The following is a 27,656-nucleotide window of genomic DNA, read 5'->3' as shown; positions in this document are numbered from 1 at the left end:
TGTACGATGCTGCACCCGGTCCTATGCGATCTCTGGTTGACGGTATTCAGTTTATGGAGGAGCGGCATATCAGGGAGAAAGATAATGGATACCCGGTGTATATTGCCAAGGTGCCTTCGGGCCATGGCTTTGTCAATAGTGGCTTCGCGGAGCACATCTTCCTGCGGTATGATGACATATTCTCCATGTTGAACAGTTATCCGCTGCACTACACCTTCATTCGCCTATACTCGCTCAGCAAGGCGATGCGGATCACTAGAGACAGCACCCCGGGCATCGCGATAGCCGACCCCTTCTACATGTGTGCCGTCCACTTGGCCACCGCCGGAGACCTGGCAGTCGCGAGTGAATACCTCAAAGGCTTCTTTCTAGCGAACCAGAAGAAGTGTAACCTCCTCCTGCCTGTATTTCCCGAGTAAGTCACCCCCTCACCGTACCGGTCTTAACTCGTGATTATTTTAGATTTCAATCGTCCTGTTCTTAAACATTATGTGTTCTACGCAGAGACAATACCTGCACACTCATCTCCGTAACCCCGAAACATTCCATGGCCACATACCTCGATGCGGATGGTAAGTCAAGCACGGACTACACGAATGTCAAGGCCGTACTTGATGATGCTCTCAATGGCTACGTCAAAGCAAAAGGCCACATGGAGAGGCCAAATGTTAGGTACGGGAAGCATGTGTTCAGGCACCAAACAAAGTTTCCCTGCGTCAAGAAGCCGCCTTCTAGTAACAAGGATGCCTACTACGCCCTCTATCACATGAATAAGTTCATACGGGACCAGCAGCAGCTTACGCTACCTGAGCATCTCAGAGACTGGGCCAACAAATTGTCATGGGTCGGTGACGACGGCATCAAGCAAGACTTCTTCTGCATCCAAGTAGAGTTTTGTGAAATCATCTATCAAGATGTCATTAGAAGCGCGGGGGAGTTCTACGCCGGCTATCAGCCGTCAAACAGTGACATAGACATAATGCTCCAAATGCAGGGTGACGACTACCGCTCATGGATGTGCTTGAAGAAAGGCGGCGGTTTTATCCACGCTCCGAGTAGAAATTCTTGATGTGCGAGCCTAGTTATGTAGTTGTGAACTAAAGACGAGCTTGTGTTGTAATAAACTTTATCCAGCACTTTACTTGCATGTCTGTTTAATTAGTTTCGACGATCGTTGAACTTATATGTAATCGATGCTATTAATTACTAGTTCGGCTATGTTTGTGAACTTATATATATGGCTCTGTCATTTTCCGCACTTGATTTGGTCGTTAATTTTGTTTGCATATGCCGATGATTAGAATGGTTGGTCACTTGTACACCCGGGGGTGGAGCAAGCGAGCCTGGTGTGATGGCACAAATATCAATCTCTTGTGCATCCTACTCCGGCCTCGCTTACTCCATCCCTGAATGTTAAAATTTGTTTCGACCAACAATGTATGAGGCATTCCATTTAGTTCATACTAGCTACTTGTCTCTTATTTGAGTTGGCACTTCTTAATTGCATTGGCCGATGATTAGAATGGTTGGTCACTTGTACACTCGGGGGTGGGGCCAGCGAGCCTGGTGTGATGGCACAAATATAAATCTCTTGTGCATCCTACATGGCCTCGCTGACCCCATCTCTGAATGTTAGTATTTGTTTCGACCAACAAAGTATGAGACATTCCATTTAGTTCACACTAGCTACTTATCTCTGTAAGGGTATATTGCCCCTATGTGTGGTTTTGGTAATTAATGACAACCCCTATGGACTAATGTTTTCATTGAGTTTATATGAAGGAATATTCCATAGGTACTACTTGTACTCCATGTGTTGGATTCAAGTATGGATGCCATGAAGATAAAGGTATACCTTGTGTATTGGCATCAAGATCATCGCCATGCTCATCTTAAGTGAGTATGAGAAGATACAAGGTTGAGTTGGACAAGTTCAAGATGAGCATCTTGAGTGGATCACATGCTTGAAGCTTGCCGTCCATTTGATGATAATGGACATGTGAAGATGTGCATCAATGGAGCTTTCCCATCATAGTGTATGGGGGAGCATTTGTGAGTCTTCACGAAGCAACATTGATCAAGTGTGGCATTCCGGCTTGTGTAGAGCTTGTAGAGCTATCATCAAGATCAAGCGGGATGCGCAAGACAAAGGTATGGCCTTGCTAGGTTTCCTTTTACCGGTCTCAAGGTGGTTGTTGGGAGACCGGATTATAGGACAGATAGCCGCACTATCAAGAGGGGCTTTCGGTTGGGTAACTTGATCGCATCGTCTTAGGGAGCTCAATCCTTTGCATACTTTGCATATCCCTATTGCCTCTTGGTGTTTCTCTGTGTGAGGTTCTTGAGCTTGTTGCTAGCTTTACAACAAGCCCAAGTTCATCGAAAACGGAATCCGCATGCATCTTCTATTGCGTTTTCGAGTTTGGACGTCTTCACCGTTTCTTGACGGTGGGAGACTCCCTCTCTAAAATCATCTAAAATGTTCCGTGAGGAGTCTCCATATTTCCAACAAAATTGGTTTCATGTCAATCGGGGTCCGGACACAAAAGTTATCACAGTTTTTGTATAACATGTTTTCCTGCTCACCCAGTCAGGGACCCGGTCGGACCGGCCCATGCGCCGGCCGGTTTCGGTCTGCCGCCCGGTCAGCCGGCCTACAGACCGGTGGGCCCGGCATGCCGTCCGGTCGACCGGGCGCCAACCGGGCGCCAACCGGAAGAGCTCCTGGACGACACAAAGTGACCCCGGTCGGGGTCCGGCCTGCCGACCGGTTTGGACCGGCTGGTCCGGTCTGTGGCCCGGTCTGACCGGGCCCTGGACCGGACGGCCCGGCCCCAGGCCCGGTTGACCGGCCTCCTCGATGGTTGACTCAGCCCAACTTTTCCCCAACGGTTATATTTGCTCTTGGGCTATAAATAGCCCTTCTTCCACCTTGGGCTGAGTTACTTCTTCCCTTTCTCTCACCTCCATTGTTGCATTTGAAGAAGTTGCTCTCTCTCTCTCTTGTTCCCCCCATGATTCTTGCTCATTCTTGAGGGATCTAAGAGAGGAGATCTAGATCTACACTTCCACCAAACCATTTCTTCTCTAAGTGAGGGGAACTCTTGGGATCTAGATCTTGGAGTCTTTTGTTGACTTTCCCCATTGTTCTTCCTCTCCAGTCTCATCCTAGCATTTGTTGTTTGGGTGGGATTTGAGAGTGAAGGATTTGAACACCTCTAGTGTTCTTGCTTTGCATCATTGCATAGTGTTGAGCTCTCCACCACGATTAGTTCAAGTGAGAGACCGTGAGCTTGTTACTCTTGGAGGGAGACCTCCTAGTTGGCTTGGTGGTTGGTGTTCCGGTGATCTCTTCAAGAAGATTGTGAAGAGGCCCGGGCTTCTCCTTCGTGGAGCTTGTGAAGTGGTTGTGGAGCTTGCCATCTCCGGAGCGGAGGAAAAGCTAACCATAAGGAAAGGGCCATTATCCTTCGTGGGTGTGGTTCGGAGAATAGGGTGAGCCTTCGTGGCGCGGGGAATCCTTCGTGGACCTCCACTCCTCCAAACGTGACGTACCTTCTTGCAAAGGAAGGGAACACGTGAATACATCCTCGTCTCCGCGTGCCTCGGTTATTTCTATACCCGAGCTCTCTTTCCTTGTGATAGCCATCGTGCTTGAAGTTCATATATCTTGCTATCACTTGTGCTACATATATCTTGTGCCTATCTTGCTTAGCTCTAGTTGTTATTGTTACACTTAGTTGAGCTTAGCATATCTAGGGTTTGTGCTTGTAAACTAAACGATAGTTTAATTCCGCATTCTTACAAGACAAATCCGTAAGAGTTTTTAATTGCCTATTCACCCCCCTCTAGGCGACATCTCGATCTTTCAATCTCTTATTTGAGTTGGCACTTCTTAATTGCATTGGCCTTTCTTCCATTTTAGTGCCGATGATTAAATTTTGTGGTCACTACACTTGGGGGAGGCGCTAGCGAGCCTGGTGCGATGGCACAAATATCAATCTCTTGTGCATCCTACTTGGCCTCGCTAACGCCTTCCCTAAATGTTAATATCTGTTTGGACCAACAATGTATATGAGGCCCTTGTCATTCCATTTGCTTTGGTATTTCAAAATGCCGATGATTAGAATGTTTGGTCACCTGTACACTTGGGGGAGGGGCTAGTGAACCTGGTGCGATGACACAAGTATCAATCTCTTGTGCATCCTATGGTTTCACTGACCCCTTCCCTAAATGTTAATATTTGTTCCGACCAACAATGTATGAGGCCCTTGTCATTCTATTTGCTTTGGTATCTCAAAATGCCGATGATTAGAATGTTCGGTCGATCACTACACTCCGGGGATGCGTTAGTGAGCTTGGTGCGATGACACAAATATCAATCTCTTGTGCATCTTACTTGGTCTCACTAACGCCGTCCCGGAATGTTGATATTTGTTCCGACCAACAATGTATGAGGCATGCCTTTTAGTTCATACTACTTGGATGGTTTTTGAGTTTGCTCTTATTCGTTGCAAACATCTATGAGCGTGCACTAATGTTTCATTGGCTTGTGCATATATATGCAGATATGACGTGGTATGTCGTGTACAAGGGCAAGGTTCCCGGAGTCTACAACGACTGGGAGTCGGAGACATGTTCACCATTTTAGCGGTAACAGCTACAAAGGGTACACCACTAGAGCGGAGGCCGAAGATAGATACGCACGCTATTTGGCGGGAGAGAGGAGGGAGCGGAGGAGGAACCGGATGAAGACCACTATCATCGGGATGGTGCTAGTAGTGACTCTAGCTCTCTTCTATGTGATAGTACTTTAGATGATCGATCTTGTGTAACCACTAGCTCATTTGTGAATTTGTAACCCCGTAACTTGCATTGTAACCTCGTAACTTCTCTAATGTGAAATCTTGTGAATCATGTGGGGCTAATGTGAAGAACTATGTATGGGTAAGTTGTGCTGTTGTTTATATGGTGTTATATATCATGTATTGTGCTATTGTGCTGTGATATACAACATGTATAAATACCTGCCAGGATACAAAAAAAAATTCGAAATTGTAGCAAAGGCGCACTAGTGGCCCATCAGTGGCGCACGTCCACTAAGTAGCAGTTGCGCACCGCTCTGGATCCAGTGGCGCACTGCCTTGTGATCCCCTCCGAGTCTAGCAGTGGCGCACCAGGCACCTCAGCAATGGCGCACGTCTTGGAGACAGCAGTGGTGCACGTCCACACGCAGCAGTGGCGCACCAACTCGCTGAAACAGTGGCGCACCCCAAATAGTAGCAGTGGAGCACCTTGTCTAGACAGTGGTGGCGCACTGCATCTGACTAACAGTGGCGCACCACGTTGGAGCGTCAGTGGCGCACCAGGCAGTGCGCCACTGTTATCCAGGCTAGTAGTGGCGCACCCTAGTGCGCCACTACTAGGAGTTAGCAGTGGCGTGATATCAGTGGTGCACCACTAGTGCGCCACTGATGGGTATAAGTGGTGCGCCACTGATTGCCTTTTTCCTAGTAGTGTGAAGAAGTGCGCCCCATGGAGCTCGTCGACCACCGGGATCGAGAACTTGTCCTTCAGCATGAGCGCGTTGAGGGCGCGGTAGTCGATGCAGAAATGCCACGTGCCATCCGTCTTGCAGACGAGTAGCACCGGCGCCGAGAATGGCGACGTGGAGATCCGGATGATGCCCGCGGCGAGCATGAGGGCGCACTGTCGCTCGAGCTCATCCTTCTGCAGCTGGGGGTAGCGGTAAGGCCGCACAGCCACCGGTGCCACGTCCGGGGCGAGGTGACGGTGATCGTACACCCAGGCAGGCGGGAGGCCCTGCGGCTCATCGAAGAGGTCGCCGTGCTGCTATAGGAGGTGGGCCAATAGGGGGTGCTCGGAGTCGAGGTCGGCCGTGGTGAGCTGGAGCTGCGGTGCCAGAGCGGTGCCCCCAATGCCCGTCCAGCGGACGCGGCGACCCTGGCGCCAGAAGGTCATCGTCAAGGCGGCGAAGTCCCACAGTATGGGCTCGAGGGGCCGCAAGAAGTCCACGCCGAGGATGAGGTTGAAGCAGCCCAAGTCGATGTCGGCGCACGCGATGGTGAAGTGCTCGTTGCCGATGGAGAGCGGCACGTGCTGCGCCACACCGTGGCAGTGAAGGCGGTCGCCGTTGGCGACGGTGACGCGGAGGTGATCGCCGCCCGTCGGCTGGAGGCCCAAGCGACGCATGGGGCCTCCGGCAGGAAGTTATGTTTGGAGCCGGTGTCGAGGAGGGCCACCAACTGCTCGCCGTGTATCGTCACCGTCAGGAGCATCGTCTGCTTGTTGCGGATGCCCGCCAACGCATGGAGCAAGACCACGCACGCCGTGGCCGGCGCGACATCGAGGGCGGTCTCCGTCGCTGTGTCGACGCCCGTGTCCGCGTCGCCGTCGTCTACTGTCTCCAAGTTGAAGAGGCGCGGGCAGACGTGACCCGGCGCGTTGGGCTCGTCGCAGTTGAAGCACAGGCCGAGGCAACGGCGCTCCAATTGCTCCGCCGGGGTGAGGCACCGGAAAGTACGCTGCGTCCCTGCTGGAGCGGTCGGGGCTGGCCGCGTAGTCGGTGCTGCGGCCGACGGGGGGCATGCGGGTGGCCGGGCCCCGCGACTCGGGGGAGGCGGCTGCAGCGCCTGGGCGCGGCGCTCGTACGCCCGAGCGTAGTGCATCACCGTCTGAAGGTCGTGGGGGGCCTGGAGTTGAACGTCCACTCGTATGTGATCCGGGAGGCCGCTGACGAAGAGCTCCGCGCGCTGTTGCCCCGTGACACCCGGGGCGTGGCAGGCGAGTGCCTGAAAGTGATCGGCGAAGTCCTGCACCGTGGACGTGAAGGGGAGGCGCCCCAACTCCACGAGGCGGCTCTCGCGGATCAGCGGCCCGAAGCGAAGGAGGCATAGCTCCCGAAAGCGGTCCCAAGGAGGCATGCCCCCCTCGTCTTGCTCGAGGAAGTAGTACCACGTCTGGCCGGTGCCCCGGAGGTGATAGGAGGCCAGCCAGGTGCGATCCGACGCCAGGGTGCACTGCCCGCGGAAGAACTGCTCGCACTGGCTAAGCCAGTTCAGGGGGTCCTCCGACCCATCGTATATGGCGAAGTCGACCTTGGTGTAGCGGGGCGGGGCGGGGCCGTGCGCGTCGGGGCGCACCTCATGGGGGCATGCATACCCCCCGGGGGCGGCGCCCGGGAGGGAGGGAATCGGCGGCTCGGTGGCGGTGGTGTAGACCGGCTGGGTCGACGACGCTGCGAGCCATGCCGACAGCGGAGACGGCGACGGGGGGAAGCGAATTTGGTGGACGGGGACACCCCCTGTGGCTGCGGCACTCGGGCTGGCGGGGGCAGACGGCGGCCACTGCATCCAGGGCTGGGCCGTCGCCGGAGGAGGCTGCAGCGGGACGCCCGTGAAGGGCGGGACCCATGGCGCGGGTGCCGGCACGGAGAAGACGGCCGGCTACGGTGGCGTCGGGGGCCCCTGGGAGCCGATCAAGAAGAGGCGGATGCCTTGGACCGCGGTGACGAGGTCGTTGATGACCCCGCTCATCTGCTCGGGAGTGTAGATGACGGGCGTCGGCGCGGCGGAGCCCACCGTCGTGGCGACCACCGGAGAGCCCGCCGTGGTGGCGACGATCGAGGGGGCGGGCGGAGGCGCGAATGACGTGGTGGTGGGCAGCGGAGAAGACATGATCGCAGCCGAGCTAACGGATACCAAATTGGTAGAACCAACTAGTCTACCGGCCCTGGGGCGTAGCTTGTAGGGGAAGGAGGGAGCGGCGTGCAGATGAGGCGGCGGACGCTGGCGGCAGGGCACCGTCGTGTGCGGGCGGAAGAGGAGAGGCGGCGGCTAGGTTAGGAGACCGACTCCTCAGGGAGTCGGCAATAATGAATATTATTATTGCTTGATTGTTTGCCTCGTTTACAACTAGTATATAAAGAGCTAAAACTGATAAAGATTAATGGGCTAAGCCCCTAGTTGGGCCCACGGTTGGGCCCCCTCCTCACATAACTAATACCGGTCATAACATCAACTCTGCTCTGGAATGTTCTTGGGGGAACCTCTCTAATTCTTGACGGTGCGGCGCTCTGCGATCCTGAGCGAGAGGGATGGGATCCCTCTTCAGAGTCAGAGACCGTGAGCGGGTGGATTTTGTTCATCTCGAAGCGGCTTGAGGTTTTCTTCCGTTGATGTTGCCTCCTATGGTCCTCCTCCCCTGTGTCGGCATTCCGGAAGACGATGGTCTCGGCGTTTCAAGCAAAGCTTGTTTCTTATCTTTCGTTTGCTTGTTTCTTTGAGTCTTGTAAGCTATGTAAGCTTTGTAATGTACTATGTATCTACCGGAAACGGTCTTATTAATTTAAGGTAGGGCTACGGCCTACGGTCTACTTTTTAAAAAATTACTCCGCTTATTCTTCATCTATACCTACTAATAAAGGAAGTAAGGTTTCTCTCCATAATTTTCGTCCGTTTTTTAATTACCCTTGAATTTACGAGCAATGCCACCGCCCATGTTTAACAATTCGTTTAGTCGTTGCACAAAAAAAAAAACGGTTCGTTTGCTCCCTTCTCTTCCACCCGGCCAAACTTTCTCTTTCACTTGAATAGAGCGGCGGCGCCTACATCTCCGGAAACAGGAAACCAACCTACGCAGATCTCCCTCCTTCAAGCTCCGGACCCTCCCGCAGAGAGGTCCTTGCCTCCTACGCCTCCGGATTTGTCCGCCGCCGCCACCCTCTCGTCCAACGCGGCGATTCCACAACCTAAGATCCGGAAAACGACCTCACCTGCTCTGATCCGGAAAATGGGATTCCTCAATCGGCGGACTCGATGTTGGTCAGATCCAGCGACCTCGCCGGAGACGTACTGAGGTGATCCTCTCCGTGGTCAAGAAGCAGTGGAGCGAGGCCGCGATCTCCCTGTGTTGCACACGGCTGCAAGCGCGTGGTCCATGTCACGCAGCAAGGTGTCGCTGCAGTTCGCAGAAAACGTTCTGGCTAGAGGGCTTCGTCTTCCATTTTTTTGTCCGATCTGATTTGCTTATGATTTTTCCCATCTCCATTCGCCTTCTATTTTCATGTTTGGGATCTGCGATCATACTAGAGTTTGCCACCAGCCCGGCTGTATGATGTTGTGATTTAGATTCTTGCCAAAACTGACGTAAATCCTAATTAGTAGTAGTAGTAGCACTTTTGTTTATTTTTTCTGTGTTTATGGTACATATCCTAAATGGTGGAACTAATTTGTATGGAAAATGTTCAATACGTTTGTCCAGATCTGAACATGTTTGGATCCTGATCCAAAATGAGAACGCGAATATTGCAATTGACACTTGGAGAAAAAAATGCAGATCTAAAATGAGAACTAATTAGAAGTAATGGTACATATTCAAAATCTACGCTTATTCTTCCACATATATTATATTACAGAGTACCATCATTGTAATATGTATATGATGAAAATGGTGGATCTGTAGCTGAATAATGTGATAAAGTAGAAATAATAGAGACTACAAATTAGAAATCACAGTAATTGAGAGCGCTTTTTGGAATGTTCAGAAGTCATAGCACAAATCTTAAAGCAAAGTTGGACATGCCATATAAGACATAGATCCCACATGGTATGTGGATTTGGTTTTCGAAACTCGTGGGATTTCTCTCATTTGCATTTGCAACACACATCGAGGAGGAGGAGTCAAGTGATGAATGGAAGACGACCTAGCGATTGAACTTCTTCAACAACGCTAGGGGTGCAAGGACAACGACAACATGGACAACTTCGATGAAGGGCTCCCTAGAAGTACTTCGCGCCCAACAAGCAGAACTCCATGGCCCCGCACTGCTGATTGGGGAAGGAGAACCGGCATGGGGGTGATTTCATCATCTTCGGCATGTGAATCACCGAGGCTATTCCTCGTGGTCCTCAACATCTCTTCGGGCAACACACTTCAAGTTAGAAAATGCTAAAGGTTGTATATTCAGTCAGCACTATTTTAATGTTTGATTTAAGAAGCCTAAATTCATAATTATTAGAATGGATAAAAATGTTGACGATTCAATTTTACTTTTATTTTCAATATAGGAATTGTAAAATTATTGTATGTACGGTTGTATTGTCAAGGGGATATGGATAGGCCACATAGTGAATTAGCTAACATAGACTTACACCGTTGCAACGCACGGGTTATTGTCCTAGTCTCTTCTAAAATTATGGGTTTGCCTCTTCACCCTTTATCTCTTTATCTTCTTCACTGGATATCAGTCATCTCTTCCCGTGAGTCGTTTTATTATCCTCCACCATAGTTCTTCGTTTGGGCATGGTCTGCAGCATCACTGCCGAGCCCCCGCTAGCTGTATGTTGTTGCTGATGTGCAGAGTTATCTCACCCTCTCCTAGCAAGTTGGATCTCTCTATCTCTTATTGTGATAGCATGCACGATTAAACCACCAGGATATCTGCTGCCTACAATCAGATTATTTGGATCCGCTGATCTCTTATTGCGGAATCGAGCTCTTAAATTTTTAAGTTTTCCTTGCTGGATCTATAGATTTTAAGCTGTGCTGAATTGCCACTTTTTCAACTGATGTTCGTCTCACATGCAACCTAAACCCTTCCGGGTCCAATGGGTATTCCTACTAAGAATGATTATTATGTATTAATTGCAGGTGAAGGGTGAAGCCAAAGCGTTGTTTGTTACTTGATCTATGGATCTTAAGTTCAGTTATGTTTTCCTTTCTCACCTGATATTGATGTTGCATGAACCACCAGGTTCGATTGGCTTTGCTACTGGTAATGTATTGGAGGTGAATGCGTGAACCTAACAGTAGCTTTGCATTTTGTTATCACGTTTCCTGATTAATTATTGTACACTTTAAATTAACTATCTTTTTGCCGGAAGATACATTGACCAGGTATGTTGTTCAACTTGTTCCTATTTGTTCAGATACCTCAATTTGAGATGCAGAGCTACAAGTCAACCTTTAATGTTCTATCACTTAGAAGATTATTGTTGGACACTAGCTGTTCCTGGTTCGGAATTGTAGATCATTTGGTCGAGCATATGGCACTTGAATACCAAGGCATACATTATCTTTGGTCTCCTATGGTGGCTTTGCCGCCTTTTGTTTTGGTCTATTGGTCTAAACATTGTAATGAATGTACGATTGTGTTGAATCCTCTAGTGCAAAGGTCACGAGAGTTTGGTCTGCACCTTTAGTTAACCTGGTAGCACTTTTGCAAGAACAAAATCTTGGAAGTTGGAAACTGGAGTCCCTTCTTCAGACAGAACGCATATCAACTTTCCCCTTTCTAGATCCTAACGCAGTATGAAAACCTAAAGTGACAAAACTAGCATCCAGCAACCATTACATAACAGATTCAGCACTTGCGATTAAATAATAAGAAAACCGAGACTTACAATGAGCAGGCTTGACATCGAACCGACATGTGTAAGCGATCAGCCAAATTGACAGGCAACTAGCTGATTAACTTCCATTATGTAAAAAAGTCTAGCCAATTAGCTATGTACAGAGCACAAGAATCGTGCATAATTAGGCAGGGGTGTGGCACACAAGAAGATGCTAATTTGCATTACGGAAAGCTATTATTCCTAGCCTAGCTGTCTCTGGACTTGAGCCAAAAGCATCAGGGGGGATGATCCTTGGAGGGAAGTGCAAACCCAAAAGGGGTCAGATTCTTGAAGGCTACCATGGGGTAAAGCAAATCCCATCTCCAAGACTCCAATGCTCTTCCCTGCTTCCAAGCCAAGAGTTTCCTTGCCCTCTTCTAGCTGTTTCCCCCTTCACATCTTTCTCTCTTCACCACCTCCAAATACAAGCAAGCCATATTTAATGCAAGGCCTGGTGTGCCTTGGAGCTGTTGCTTCTCTACAAATACATTGTGTGCCATGGACGGCGATCTGAAGACGCGAAGGTAAACGAACTGCATGCATGCGGTGTCTAGAGCTGGACTTGCTGAAATTAAGCTTGGATCTTTCTGTCTCTGTTTTACTGATTAACTGTGAGCTTCTTTTCCATGCTTTAGTTTGGTTTCACCTTGTAACCATAAGTTTATCTTCTTTTGGTATTGATCTTTTCAAAGGCTTCAAATTTCTCCAAGAAAAAGATATTGGTTGTTTATGTTAGTTTACTTGTTCTTGGATCTTCCTTTTGCAGGGTTCAGTTTTCTGGAGTAGGAAAGGCAGACAAAGGTGCCAGGCAATCTTCAACGATACAGACGCAAGAAGACACAGCTTTTGGAAGAGGTATGTGATCAAGGTTTGCTCTTTCAGTTTACAAACATACAGAGCTCAAAAACATCATTATTATTGTTTGATGATCAGTAGATTCCAGTTAAATTCCTATCTTAAGCACTATGATCAGAACAGTTAATCCACATTAGATTACGAAACCTTCAGATGTCCTGACCAAGGAAACTACTGTTTAAATGGACTGAAGTGTCGAAACCAGCTATAGTTTGTTTCTTGACCTTGTGGGTGAACCGAATTTTCGTTTAAAGAAATAAACCTGACTAGCATTGCCACTTTCCAGCGCAAATGAACAGCGACGAGGAATACAGCGCTGCATTTGCAGCCACAATTGCTGCCGCAGCATATGCAATCGCGGCACGAGAAGAGAAGCTAGAAGCTCAGAAGAAGCCCTTCCCCGTTGATGTGCCGACTGCTGCGCCTCATGTCCAGCCACCGATCAAGAGAGGCGAAAGCACTAGAAAGCCTACAGGAGGCAGCAAGGTCTCAAGATGGTTCAGTGCCAAAGAGACTGCAGAAGATGACTACGACGGACCAGGTACCGGAGAGCTGCTTCAACCCCATCCCTTGTTAATTCCACTGTCGCAAAACCTCCTTTAACAATGACGTATCATGTTATCAATTCAGCCAATGTATCAGTAAGGAGGCCGCTGAAACCAGAACAGAGAAAGCCCGGAGGCACTGGCTCGGATCAGAAGGTGCCACTGCCACTGCCACCAAAGATGCTTGATTCTTCTGTAAGTGCGAAGAAGCCTTCAGGTTCCTCCAGAAAATCACCAGACAGGAGAGGGAGCAAGAGGTTTGAGCAGGAGCAGGCAATTCAGAGGGCACCATCAGCTGTCAGGCCAGCGACATCATATCAGTCCAGGCGGAACGACGATGTCGCAGCTGGAGTAACTGCTATTGCCGGCACACAAACCAAGGCTGAAGCATGGGAGAAGGCAAAGCTTGCAAGAATCAGGGAGGAGTAAGTGTACAACATTTAGTTTTGCTGACCAATTGATGCAACTAAAGCTAATACGACCGCCAAATTCAGGTACGAAAAGATGATCGAGACCATATCCGAATGGGAAACTGAGAAGAAGGTGAAGGCCAAGCGCCAAAAAGAACAAAAAGAGGTTTTTGTTGATTCAAAAGCATTATTTACTAGAGCAGAGTACTGTCATTGTTATTATTAATTCTTTTATTGATGAGGTAGCGAGTGGGTGCAATCCACATGTTGAAAACCAAATCATTATAATGATCCATGATACAATTTCTTACTAAATGATGAGGCTGACAGAACTGAGAACTTACTAAATTGCAGGTTGAGTTGGACAAGAAGAGAGCAAAAACACTGGCAGAATACAATCAGGAAATGACAAGGATCAACAAAATTGCTGGAGGGGCAAGGTCAATGGCAGAGGAAAGGAAATATGATGATGAGAAAAGGATCAGAGAGAAGTCGAAGAAGATACGATCAACTGGAAAGTCTCCCCGTGGGTGCTGCTTTTGAAATATTACATTCTACAAAATTTGGAACATGAAGGGCAACGGCTTGAATGCTATATAAGTTTCACAATAGCCATTTATTGTATTGCAAAAAGTAATTGGTTTGATGAATGATAAGAGTGTATAATTGCATCCGACATGCAATGGTATTGTATTGGGAGCAGCATAAACAAGTTATAAGGTTGTCTGGTTGTGGATAATCAAAAGTACAACAAATTTGTGCACAGATCATCAAGACAAAGCAGGTATTGTAGGAAAATAGTCAACGGAATGGAACAATTTTAGGAGTTCCCCTGCAACTGCTTACTGTCTTTAACATAAGTAAGTGCAACACGCTTGTAAACAAATCTTAAACCAATACTTGTATTATAATACTTCAGAATCCAAGCCCAACATAATCACAATTCATTTTCTCTTTTTTGGTGTCTCAGTTCATTTACATTGAAATATAATTGAAATGGTATCTGCATGAAGCACCTTGGCTATGTACTGTAAATTCCAAAAACTTTTGAGAAAATGGTTAATCCTCACTAAAAGAGACGCAACACACAAACTATGCAAAAGCACTCTTTCACTAAATCCAGTTTTGGAGGAAAAATAAGAAAATTCCAGAAGATTACTGCAAACTTGGCGATTCAGTAAGATGTGCATAATCTACACTGGTCCATCCGATGCCTTTTCACCGTCATTGTGAACTGAATATGGAGACATACTTGCCTGTGGTGTGGAAGGTGAGGGATTGCCGTCCTGGAGAAGTATCACCGTTTCAAAAGCACCAACCAAAGCCTTTACCTTGCTTTTCCTAGACTCCACAAGCTTGCTTGCAGTTTCTTCTATTACATTGTTGAACAGCCCCTGTGCATCCTTCTTGTCTTGTGCATCCTGATGCCTCAGTTTCACTCCAGGAGATTCCAAATCAGGTTCAGCAGGAACCCCATTATTTCTTATATTCCTCTTATAAATCCTTCTGGCTAGCTGACCATCACCATTTGCAACTTCACTTGCAGCTCTTCTTCTAAATATGAGTCTTCTCGGGCCATTACTATCTGGTGTGAGTTCTACAATTTTACCCCTTTTAAACTTCAATTTGTAAGGTGTGGTACTAGCTTCATCTGGGTGAAGTGATGAGATTCTTTTTGTCCATTGGCCTTTTTCCTTCGAAGATTCATCAATATTTGGGTTGATTGTTACTCCTTCATGTTCTGCATCAGACTCATCTAATTCAACTAACTCATAATCATATTCTTCATAATTCTCATCATCTGATAGTTCTTCCAGTAGCTGTTGAGCAACAATCATTGATTTCAGTTTATCCTGTTCAAAGGTGCCATCGTTATGGACACTTGTTACCACATCAGTTTGTATTGGTTCAGTTAACACAGGCTTTGGTTGCTCCAGAAGTTCACCATCTGATGAAGTTTCTAAAATTGACTGGCAATGAGGTGTACCATTGAAAGTCTTAACCTCAACAATTTCAGCAGCGTTAACATTTTCAGTTGCATTTCCTGCACTGCAATCGAGGCAATACTCAGGATCAGCATGTTCTTTATCAAGTGCCCCTAGTTCCGGAAGCCCTTGGAGGTCTTCATGAGCTCCCATGTACTCTCCATTTTCAGTGATAACAGACTGCACACTACCATTTTCAATGATCTTCACTTCATCAGCTTCAGTCTCCGATCTTACATCTGCATTTTGCACAGCTGTTAATTCTTTATATGATTGGCATGGAGCTGCATCATCAGTGGTTTCATGAGCTCCCACGTCCTCCCTACTTTCAATTACCACAGACTCCACACCAGCGTTGACTTCCACTCCATCAGCATCACATTCCACATCTTTAGATGATTGGCAGGGAGCTGCATCATCAGTGTCTTCATGAGCTCCCACGTCCTCCCTACTTTCAATTACCAAAGACTCCACACCAGCGTTGACTTTCACTCCATCAGCATCACTTTGCAAGGTACTTTCAGTTAGTGCAGAATCATGTACACCTGCAGTTTGCACAGCAGTTAACCGTTCAGATAGTTGGTACAGAGCTGCATCATCAGTTTGTATGTCTTCACCCTTTAAAGCTCGATTAGCAATGGCATTCTGTTCTGGTTGCATATGTTCTAGATCAGATTTAGTTATCACAGCCTTGACTTCCTGGCCATCAAATGATCGCTGCAATTCAAGAGCAATGATACTTTTGATAGGGAGTTCAGCAGCCAATGCTTCAATATTTTCATGACATTCCACTTCGTCCTCTGAAATGAATGTACATGCATCTTTTGCTGTAGGTCCAGATTTGTCTACATATTCTGTAGCACTTGGCGGCAGTTCTGCTAGTGCTGACTCCACGCTATGACCTGCAATACATGAACCTTGCACATCATCTTGTGCTTCAACATCAGATTCTACAGAGGATGATGTTATGGACATATCCAAGCCATCCTCTGAACTTGTTTCTTCTGGTTCTATTCGAAATTTTTCGGCATATTCTGTGGCATCTGCAGACAGTTCTGCTGCTGTTGACTCCACAAGATGGTCTGTAACACATGAATCTTGCACATCATCTTGTATTTTGACAGAAGCGGTAATGTCAGATTCAATGGATAATGGTGTTATCAGTAAATCTGAGCCACTTTTCCCATCAATATTTGCATTACTGGACCTCATAGGACTTCTTCCAGCTTTACCGCTATTGCTTGTACGCTTGCCGGTAATAATTGCTGGTGAAGATGTAAGCCTTCCCTTCAGAGTATTTTTATCTTTTGAAGATACTAGATTACTGGAAGCCTGAGATGACACAGACGATTGCTTAATCAGGTTGAGTTTAGTGGGAAGTGAGGCTGGTCTCTTAACCAATGATTGCTTGACAGTAGTGGCCTTTTCCGCAGTTCTAGCTTTCTCCCGCGGTGTCTTTTCCGCAGTTCTAGCTCTCTCCTGCAGTGTCTTTTCCACAGTTCTAGCTTTTTCCTGCTGTGTCTTCTCTGGCAACTTCGAACCCTTGACTGGCATTGCTGCTTTTTTATCAAAATTACGTACTCCGTTGGGTGACTTTGGATTAGGGGAAGTCCTCTGTGCAACCACCGGCTGTTTCTTTCTTCCATCAGAGCTCACGCTTTTATGATCAGCCAAAGCAACAAGTGGGACCAAGTGTTCTGATGATGCAGCGCCTCTCAAATTTGCTGATTTTATCTTGTGAACAACACGGTCAGCTTCACCCAGTGATATACTTGATTTGACAAGTGAAATATTTCTTCTGCTCCTGGCATCCTTGGGTGGTGTATCCAAGGTAATTGATCCATGCAACGTCAAATTATTCAGATGAGTTGGAAGTTTTTTTCTTCGCCCTCCTAAAAATTTCTGAATTTCTTCAGAAGGATTCCTGTGTCCATGCTTGCACAAATCATGGCATGAGCCTGTAGATGGTCTTAGATAACGTGGTACTGGCTTCTCCTCCTTTCTTGAAGAATCTGAAGCTGAAGTTGAGCTTGCAGGAGTGGTGGCACCAAATGAATTTCTTCTTTCCAAAACTTTGGACATTGAAGCCTTCCAGTAGCTGAGATAGTGCTTGTCTCAGCTGAGTGTTCTTCCCTCTGAATTGGAGAATAGCTACACTGATTTAATAAAGGGCATATATTATTATTAAAAACTCGCATAACCACATTCTAGGAGTCAACACATATTAGCGAAAAACTGGAAATTGTGGAAAAGTTAATTAGCAACACAGAATTGTACTAGTTCCAATCACATAAATAACTACACAAATTTGAGATTTCTGTTCTGAATCTTATCTATCATCATTGCACACTCTAGAGTAAGGAAGTGTGCATCATCTTAAATTACAGTTATTATGGTCATCTGAATAGCATGGGTGCAAGTTGATCCTAACAGCTTACTGGCACCCAAAATTTTGAATCCAGAAAGAGATTCACATTATCGTAATTATTCACTTGTGAAAGAATTTTATATTGTGGCCACTGATATGCTGCTGTTGTACGAGACAAAACAGTATCATAACAAGACAAATGAAAAATATTTTTACAAGGTTGACTTGAGTAATAGAGTTCTACAAGGTTGAAGTTCTTGAAGACAAACTGAAAGATTAAAGAAAGAATCTTAATCACACCATTAGCAGTGCAGCATACCTCCCAGAAGATACCAACAAATTTGCTGTTCACACCTCAGACAACAATTATCAAGGAGTATCCAATTTCCGAGATAAATTATGGACCTGAAAGTGCAAGGAGATGAGGCCATTGTGGCATTAATAATTCAATATCCACTAGTATTGACAATAAAGAAAAATAGAGCGCCCATCCTCACAACTAGCTTACACTATCATTTATTCCTTCACCAACTGCTATCGTACCAGCTGCACTACTGAATTTATTTCTTTATAAAAACAAAGAAAAAGGAAAGGTATTCACATCGTATGACAGAACACCTACATTTTGATAGAACAAAATGGTAATCAAGAAAAAGGAAACGTGTTCACATCGCATGACAGAACACCTATATTTTGATAGAACAAAATGGCAATCAAGAAAAAGGAAACGTGTTCACATCGAATGACAGAACACCTATTTTTTGATAAAACACATGGACAGTTGTGTCCAACACTAGCACACAAGAACAGATCCAACCCCAACAACCAGCTACCCCTGTCTTACCTGATACTGAATAAATCCAAAGATACTAATGCCCATACACTAAACAATAGCAGAAGTGACAAAGAAAAGAAGTCCAAATGTGATGGTTATATACATCTTGATGTATCTTGTAATTAAGCTACCCACCAAGATCCCTAAGTTTCCAAAAAAAAAAAACTCTCCAGGATCTATTACTGACCATTCACAACAGCAGGACCAACTTTTTTGTAGCCAAGCTGTCCCAGATCCAACTGTTCCATCCTATTATTTTTCCAGCTAGGAAGTGCAAGGACTAAAAGCAGAAGCTGCCAACCAAAACCCCTACGGAGACAACAGAAACCTACGTTGGTTGAGCTAAAAGGTCGCTAATAACAGTCAGTCTGACACCTTTTCAGATGGAAATCTTCTAATCGTGGCACACTGGCACATGTCATTTACTAGTCAGACAGTCAGATCATCGAACCATTGCTAAGGCGAAATTTGGGTGACACCAGCAATTTCAGTGGGAATTTGGGCAGAATAAATGTGGCCAGCAAATCAACACACTTTTTTTTTGCTTGAAGAAAACATAGCTCGTGCAGGTTGCCAGTGCAATCATGGAGGGAAAAGCTGGAATGAGAACAATCAGATCAGCGCATCGAAAGTCCACATTTCTACACGTATTTTCTCGCATTCAAAATCTCATCTTTCTCCACGACACATTTACCTCGATCGACCTACCTAACCATTAATTAGCAACCCCCAGACGAACCTCGGACACATCGCTGAATCCCCAAACAAACGCTCCTGGCAGGCGAATCACGCGAAACCAAAACCCCACCCAACGAAACAAGGATCCGCTCGCACCGAGGAAAATCATCGCGCCGAGATCATAAACGCAAATACCTTGGAGAGATCGACAGAGGCCCCGATCGGAGGGAGCCTCCCTCCCTCCCTCCAGGCTGCGAGTGCGGAGGCGGCCGGAGCGAAGGAGGCGGTGGGGGAGATGGAAGGAGGTGGCGGTGGTGGCGGACTGGCGACGCGGGCAGCTGGGCAGCCAGCCTCCCTTTTCTTCTTCTGCTTCGCGAGGAAGGAAGTCGTGCGGGCATCAACTAAAAGAAAGGGAGAACGGGTGCGCGTCTGTTTCACTGTTTTGCGCGTCTCGTCTCCGTGGCGTTCTCCCGTAACGCCTCACCTCACCGGCAAGATTTGCCCCTGCTTTTTCTGGCATTTGAGAACCTCCTAGTTCCAGCTATCTTGGGTTTCTTTCACTGAATAAACACACGGTCCAAGGAGATTTTTTGTAGTTTATAGGTGGAAATCATGGTGTGGATGGTTGGATGAAAAATTAGTGTTTGATTGGTAGGCATTACTCAACCAAATTTTGCAGCGACGCTAGATGAAAACGGAGCACAATGGGATGGAACTGAGTGGTGCTATATTTTTTTTTTGGGTGAAAGTGGAACCGAAGACAGAAGTAAATATTGTCTCGTGGAGGAGTGACGACGATGACGCTCGATAACATCCTCAACGATGGTCTTTCTCCTCGATGGCGTATGTGCTTCGTGTGGGTAGCCGGGTTGGCGGGGTGCTAGATGTGTGTTGTTGGTTTTCGCCCGATTTTCTCCTAAAAATTGGGCATTTTCTTCTTAATTAATAGATTGATGCAAAGTTTTTACCTCCGTTTCAAAAAAAAAATATGCCGACCGAATACAGCAAGCATGGAGTGGAAAACCAATGTTTCTTGGAACCCAGACGCTTGCAGCATGAAGAAAAACTCAAGCAACACAAGAAACCAACGAACTTGATCCTAATCCTAGCACGACTGCTCGGTATATTGGGAAAAAGGGAAGGGTCAACCCGTGAAAGCTCCCTCGAACTCCGGAAGGGATTACGTGGTCATCTACTTCGGGATGGGCCACTTTGGCGGTTCGTCTTGACAAGGTTATGTGTCGGGCCTGCTGGATTGGGACATGCGGATCAAAACTTAAAACCAAATTTTTTATATCAGGCGTTGTTCCGTCGGAAAACGTTGTTATATTTCCATTTCAGCCAAAATAATTTCGTTTCCGTTTCGCAAAATTCCGATTTTGCTTCCATGTTTTTTCTTTTCCGTACTTATGCGAAAAAGTTGGAAACTTTTCGCTCCTTTTTCATCCTAAAATCTTGTTTATGATCTGACAAATCCAAAGAGATATTTTTGTATTATGTAGCTATTACCTTCTTGATACATGTGTTTTCTTAATTTCTGAATTAAAGAGGTACTAAGAGATTTAGATGGTTTACTAGAAGTATTACTATGAGAACATTTACTTTATACTATGACCTATAAGGGCAACTCGGGAACATATCTTCTTTGGAGCTCGTGATCAGAATCGGAGTTCCGAGTCTTTTATGTGAAGTGTCATCTATTTGACATGACGAGGTATGATCATTCCTCGGTGAAATTGGAGTCGCTAAAAATTGATAACGATGACGCTCGTGGATGATCTCTACGACGACTCTCGTTTTTTGAGCGGTTTCTTGCTAATTAACCGTCCAACTCTTTTCTCATTGATTAGAAAAAGCTCATATTCTCTCTAATATTGACCAAATATATATAAGAGAAGAATATCTATTACAACCCATATTTTGTACCTACGGGGATATCAGCTTTATGGCGTGGGACGCTCGATACTGTTCTGCGATACATTATGAAAATATATTATGATAAATTTTCTGTTTTTGTATATATACTAAGTTAAATTCAAATAATATTTATTTATTTACTAAGTTTACACGTCATGTACTCTGAGAGACGGAGGAAGTATTACTAGTTCTTTATCGTGTAAGACATGTGGGCTCATAGTTTCAGCTTTGACGTGGGTATATGTGTTCTTAATCTGTGTTGACCATCTTCTATCAAATTCGCTTTTTTTTTTTGCCAGTGTTCTATCAAATTCACACGACTAGTTAAGCATCCACCGACCAACGAATCGATTTCCAGGTCGTCGACGCCTTTTAGTCAAACTTGCGTGACGATGCAGATCTGACCAAATGCACCCGTTCAGTTTTCTTCTTTTCTTTGCTGACAACGCCGCGCGTGGCTTGTTGGGTCGATGGTCATTATTGGTCAAGTGTTAGGACTTAGATGAACACGACCGGGCGGAATGGAGTTGCCAAACACCTGAAATGGTAATTCACCACCAACTGCAGCTGAAGTGAATCATGACATGCATATACGAAATGAATACACATCCCTCGATGGCTAGGTACGACAACATGCTTGTGTCGTATTTGTATATATTCACAAAAGAATACATGCTTGCCTGCACGCATGCATGCATATACGAAAAATTGTGTCTAGATTTGGGTGCGCTCCAAGTCCTAAACTCCTAATAATAGCTGCGCAGCCACCTAGCTTCATGCTTGCAAACCAGCTGGTAAGTCAGGCTGCAAAGACATCAGCCCATCAAGAATCAACACGTCTTTCGCCATATCGAATCCGATCTGATTGGTACCTCTTGCCTAGCTTGTATGAGTGTTGAACAATTGTAGCTGCATCTGCTTTTAGCTGACCCCGCAGATTAAGTCTTTACGGCCACCCACAAATTTGGCAAGAACGAAAAAGCCGATGTGCCGAAAGCTAGCGCACCTCAGCCAGAGCAATCAACACCCCCTGCAATTAAAACAGTGAATAGCATGTTGTAAATCGGAGAAAAAGCTGTGGCCCATGGTTTAGCTGGGTCAGATCAGATCGATCAGGACATTAATACAAACTCACCATCTTCATTTAACATTACTTTGATCATGGAAATCATTGCAATCTGATGTTTAACTTTAGTTCATTGATAAAGCATGCAGGAGTACAAGCAACATCAAAGAGCAGGCGATGCTTAGAGGCCAAGCAACAAAATAAAAACGCGAGAGAGGAATATCGAGATGGCTTGGTCGGTCAATGCTGGGGTCTGGGAGAGTGATGACCTTGCTTCTTTCCGTTATCTCTTTCATCTTTAGCTTCTTCTTTTAAGTTGGTATACTATATTTTTGTGTTGTTTTGAACCTCTGATTCACTTATTGGAATGTTTCTCCTTTTCTAGAAATGATGTTTTGGCTCTTGGGTATGCTCTTTTATTTTAAAATGTGTTTTGATCATTTTGAATGTAAAAATTTCAAGCGAAAAAATCGTGTGTACATTTTCACATGCAAATAGATTGTTGAGATGTACATACAAAAAATTGGATTTTTTTGACAATTAAAAATTTGGTTTTGGGTAGAAGGAGCATATGCACCTGGGAACCGAATTGAATTTCACCTTCTTGACCAAAATTTTCTGATATTAGCTGCATGTAAATCTGTAAGGGTATTTATAAAATTCCAAAAAAAATATGAGCACATCAATGGCATGGCATCTTGCAAAAATTAAACAGTAGTTAACTATAAACAATATTATGTTCAACTAGACCGTGCTAAAAGATGCTCTTTTCAAGCACCTTCCCTAAAAAATTAGGGATAAATAGATCATATAAGAATTGGTCTATTTTTTCACCAAGTTAGATCCCAATTAGAAAGTGCAACTGTGGACTCGGTCTAGCCCATGTTTCATCAACTATACAAATTAAAAAAAATTATAAGATATGATTGTTAACATAGACAAGCTCGAATTATACATAACATAATTTTTTGATGGTTGTTAACAAGATATGATTCCACTTCCTTTTCTTTCTATTTGAACTGATGCGACAACATAATAAAATCATCTCTTATCCTATAGTGTGGTAGATAATTGGCTGTAATGAGGCACGAGCATATTTGAAATTACGTGAGAAGTCATGGCGATACATATATGGAATTTGAGGAACAATTAAGGGTGTTAGAATATGCAACCGTGTATATGTATTTGTATAAAGATACGGTTGTATATGTGTAATCCTGTATGTGTCCGTGTCGTATGTGACAAGGACTCTGTCTTGTATTCCCCCTATATATAGATCAATACAAGACACCACAATGTGTGGTTACTAAATTCTTACATGGTATCAGACGCAAAACCCTAACCCGGACCGCGTCGCCCTCCTCTTCCGCCGCCACCTCTGCGAGCCACCCACCTCCTAAACCCTACGTCCCTTCTTGGCAGCCATGGGCGACGACAGTGAGCGCACTGCGAGGGAGCTCAAGGAGAAGCAGGAACGCGAGGCGGCCAGCAAGCTTGCCATCGCCAACTCCGCGAACTCAAGCGCGGGACTCTTCTCCATCTCCTCCTTGCACGCCCAAGCCGTCGGCCTCTCCTCCATCAAGGGACATGTTCCCGTCGAGCTCGCCCTCAATACCGGCGTTCACCGCCAATGGCGCACGTTCTTTCGCGCCGCCCTTCGCAAGTACGCCCTGCTGGATCACATCGACGCGGTTGCTCCGTCCGATCCGCCGCCGGAGTGGACTCTCCTCGACGCCACGGTCGTCTCGTGGATCTATGGGTCTGTCTCCCTTGGCCTCCTCGACGCAGTCATGAAACCGGGCGATGATCCTCTAGCCGTCGATCTCTGGAAGAGCATCAACGGCCTCTTCACCGACCACAAGATCAACCGCCAGCTTCATCTCTCCACCGAGCTCGACGGGCTTGACATGGGAGAGCTGACGATGAAGGACTACTTGACCAAGGTTAAGAGCCTTTCTAGCTTACTGATCTAGGCGCTCCGGTCGACGACGTCAAGCTCGTCATCCAGTGTCTTAACGGCCTCCCCGAGCAATACGACTCGGCCGCCAATCTCATCTCCCTCATGCCCGGGATGACCTTCGACCAATACTGGTCTCTCCTTGAGCTTCAGGACATGAAGAAGAAGAACCGTCGATCCCGCTCCAGTGACACGGTTCTCTACTCCAACACGCCCAACCCAAACCCTAACCCTGGCAAGGGTGACGGCAAGGGGAAGAAGAAGAAGAAGAAGAAGCAGGACAAAGAGGTCGCGCCCACTAAGGCTCCGGCCCTAGCCGCCCCATCTTGGACGCCGATGCAGCTTCCCTGGAACGGCGCCTTCCAGATGTGGCCCTACGGCCAGGCCGGCTTGCTTGGTCGGCAACACTACGTGCCCGCCCCACGCCACCCTCTCATGCCTACTACGCGCACAACCCATATGGTGCGGTCCCCCCTACGGATATGCCACTCCACTATTGCCCCACGGCTACGGCAACACCGCTCCCATCGCTGCGCCTCCGTCACCGGCACCTTCGACGGCCTCCTGGGACCATCAGGCTCTGCTCAATCAGTTCCAGACTATGGGACTGCAAGCTCCTCCTCGTGAATGGGTAATGGATACTGGCGCATCCTCCCACTTCGCGTCCGACCCCGGTATGCTCACATCCGTGTCTCCCCCTTCACCTTCTTCTCGTGCGGTCATTATCGGTAATGGTTCCTCTCTTCCGATCGCTGCTGCCGGCCACGTGTAATATCCCAGGTAATGGGGTTACAAAAATAGAGGAAACAGATGTGTGCATTGCATTCATGCATAGAAAATCTGGGGAATTTTCGCGCTTTAAAGTAAAACCGTCACAGTAACTGAAGTTTCACTTGATCTTGGTGGAATTGAAGTAGCTCATCAAGTCAAGCGCTATAAACCTCAATGTGACTTTGCTAAAACTTTGTTTTGGGTAGAGATAGTTTGAACTAAGGGGTTAGATCAAATGGAACTGATAATCAACACAACAACACTTTACTCAATGATCAATTACTTGATCTTATAAAATATTATAATATGGCAATCCTTGTCATAACATATGAACACCAATTCAATTGCAGATCAAGTAACAATAAAATGGAGAAGTCATTCTTGACTTATCCTTTCCATGACTTAAATCAATCCTTGATCCTACCATGAACCTCATGGTATTCATTCTATTTCAATCTTGGAAACAAGACAATGAGATCAACCCTAAAAGTATATATTCCTCTCTATTCCAAATTATTATACATCAAAACCAGAGAGATGAGAGATCTATATTATTTATTTAGAGAAGCAATGACAAACCTTGAGATAAACCTTGGATATACATCCAAATATTCAAATCATCATCTTCAAGAGGAATCCTAGAGTATTATTGAAGTCCTTCCCAAATGAGAGAGACCATTCATACCAATTCTAGATTTACCTATTTAAGAACCAAGAACAAATCTTGAACTAAAGTATTAGGTTGTAAACCATTTCACCTTGGAGGGGTGAGATAACCTATTATCAAAGGGAACAAGATTATATCCATGAATAGGTGAAGTAAAGTAGAGACTAATTCAACTAAGCCATCTAGGTAGAGACTTAACCCTTTACTATCTAATGAGATCTTGTGAGTACACCATAAACCCTAGAATAACTATTCTTATATGAGAGGGATCAAGCTATGGAGTTACACATAAGTAGTTGAGGTAACACTTGAACCTTAGGGAGATAATTAACCAATCATCAGGATGATTATATCATCATTCCTTGAGAAGAATCATAAGTAATTATCTCGGCATTCTCCTGGGATATAAATCTAATGAGGTAACCATGACCATGTCCACCTAAGGAATTATAAGAGAAGTACTATACCCTTGCTATTCAAGACAACACTTGATCTTGGAAGTGAGAAACTAGTTCATAAGAGATACTTAAGGAAGCCAAACCTTTGATCATTACCAATTGGGTAATGATCATAAACCCTAAGAACTTGAGGTAGTGGTATTAGGAACAAGTGGATCATGTCTAATCCATGATCATACACTTGAGGTATGTGAGGATAAGTTAAATCTTAATAAGATAAGTAGATATCATTCACCACATGAAATTATAGGGAGGTAACTAGTAAGCAACCCTAGGCTTATATCCTAATCTTAACTTATGAATCACTTGGTGATCATAAGTAGAATCCTATAACATCTATATTTCATTTATTCCTCAATTAAATAACCTAAGAAAACCTTAGAGTCAAACTCTATACCTTATATGGTGAGAAACCATTCATCCATATAACCAAAGTTAACTATAAAAAGAACCATAACCACTTTAGCTACTTTAATGATAAATTGAGGATAGTAATAGAAGTTAATTGGGAGAAGACAAAACCAATTCTCAGATCCTTAGTAACTAAAGAAGCAAAAGAAATATTAAGCAAGTAACCCTCTTATCATGGTTAGGGGAGATTAAACCTAGCACATGCAATATGATGTCATACCAATTCTATAAACTAGAATTTTATCTCAACCCTAGTTTATGCATCACTATGGTGATCATAATATGAACCTAGGCCATAATTAAGATTCAAACCAATTGCTAATAGGTAAACATAATTAGAACCCTAGAATTGCACTCTAGTTAAAACCTATACTTAATTATGGAGCATAAGATAAACCTAGTTGAAACCCTTTAGTTAAACCATGTGTGGTTCTCAACCACTTATCATTATAACCAAGACCAAACCATGATGAGGGCAATAATTACTCTAGGAATTTCTAAGAATTATGAAACCATAATACTAATGTTAGTTTTAATATGGATAATCATCAAACTTACCAAACCTCGAATAAAATGTTGCTCACATAAAATTATATGCAAATGGACAATACTCCCAAATAAGAAACCAGGACCTCATAAAAATCTTTAAAATGCTTTGGGAAGCAATCCCCCACATTAAATAATCCAAAAAGGAGATATATTGCAGGGAAGAAAAGGAATTTCATAGAAACACACAAAATCATGACTACATAGAAAATTAAATAGAAACCACAAGGATATAAATAAAATCATGCATTACACATTAGTTTGGACAATGGAGTCATGCCATGATTATTAGTGTTAAGCTCTAATTAAAAATAGGTATAAAACATCTGAAAGCATAATTGAATCCAGATATGAATTCAAAACAGAATTACAAAACCAGAATTCAAAACAAGAAATAAAACAAGAAAAAATAAAAGAGATAAAGAAAAGGAGGCTTACCTCGGACCTCACCAGAGTGCAAGCAGCCCAAAGAATCGGCCCATCGTAAGCCCAATCTACTCAGCCCAAAGACGGCCCAAACATGCCCAGGTACCCTTTCGCCTGGATAAAGATGGGGAGACGTCGTCGTCTTCGTTTCTCCCCCTCGACGCGCAGCAGACCGCCACGGCGACGACGAGAGCCACGTCCCGGCCACCGTTCTTGACCTCCACGAACACCGACAACCGTAGTGGCCGTATAAATATGCGGAGGAAACCCTGGAGCCTCTCTCTTCTTCTTTTCGTCGCCATGACCGAAACCCTAAACCGCCAGCAACCCTAGCAAATCGTCGATAC

General features: G+C 45.4%; 2 protein-coding genes across 4 annotated transcripts; one reads left to right on the top strand and one right to left on the bottom strand.

The window, feature by feature from the left end:
- The first annotated feature begins 11,823 nt into the window (after positions 1-11,823).
- On the top strand, positions 11,824-13,989 carry LOC124696680 (remorin 1.4-like). Of its 2 annotated transcripts, none has more exons than XM_047229370.1 (6): positions 11,824-11,938; positions 12,181-12,269; positions 12,556-12,810; positions 12,900-13,239; positions 13,309-13,390; positions 13,579-13,989. In XM_047229370.1, the coding sequence occupies exons 1-6, from the start codon at positions 11,913-11,915 to the stop codon at positions 13,765-13,767; spliced, it is 981 nt and encodes a 326-aa protein (XP_047085326.1). In that variant the 5' UTR covers positions 11,824-11,912; the 3' UTR covers positions 13,768-13,989. The 2 variants fall into 2 exon arrangements, with proteins under 2 accessions (XP_047085326.1, XP_047085327.1); XM_047229371.1 differs by lacking the exon at positions 11,824-11,938 and adding an exon at positions 11,939-12,025.
- Positions 13,990-14,102: 113 nt separating this feature from the next.
- LOC124701763 lies at positions 14,103-19,370 on the bottom strand. 2 transcript variants are annotated; one of them, XM_047233863.1, is made up of 3 exons: positions 19,286-19,370; positions 17,897-17,982; positions 14,103-17,365 (listed from the first exon to the last, which is right to left on the bottom strand). In XM_047233863.1, the coding sequence occupies exon 3, from the start codon at positions 17,289-17,291 to the stop codon at positions 14,418-14,420; it is 2,874 nt and encodes a 957-aa protein (XP_047089819.1). In that variant the 5' UTR covers positions 17,292-17,365; positions 17,897-17,982; positions 19,286-19,370; the 3' UTR covers positions 14,103-14,417. The 2 variants fall into 2 exon arrangements, with proteins under 2 accessions (XP_047089819.1, XP_047089820.1); XM_047233864.1 differs by having other exon boundaries at positions 14,103-17,344.
- Between the last annotated feature and the right edge of the window lie 8,286 nt (positions 19,371-27,656).

This window comes from Lolium rigidum, chromosome 3, assembly GCF_022539505.1.
Source record: "Lolium rigidum isolate FL_2022 chromosome 3, APGP_CSIRO_Lrig_0.1, whole genome shotgun sequence".
In the NCBI taxonomy this organism is placed as follows: Eukaryota; Viridiplantae; Streptophyta; class Magnoliopsida; order Poales; family Poaceae; genus Lolium; species Lolium rigidum.
Note: the sequence above shows the minus strand (reverse complement) of the source record. Positions and strands in the feature narration are given on the sequence as shown.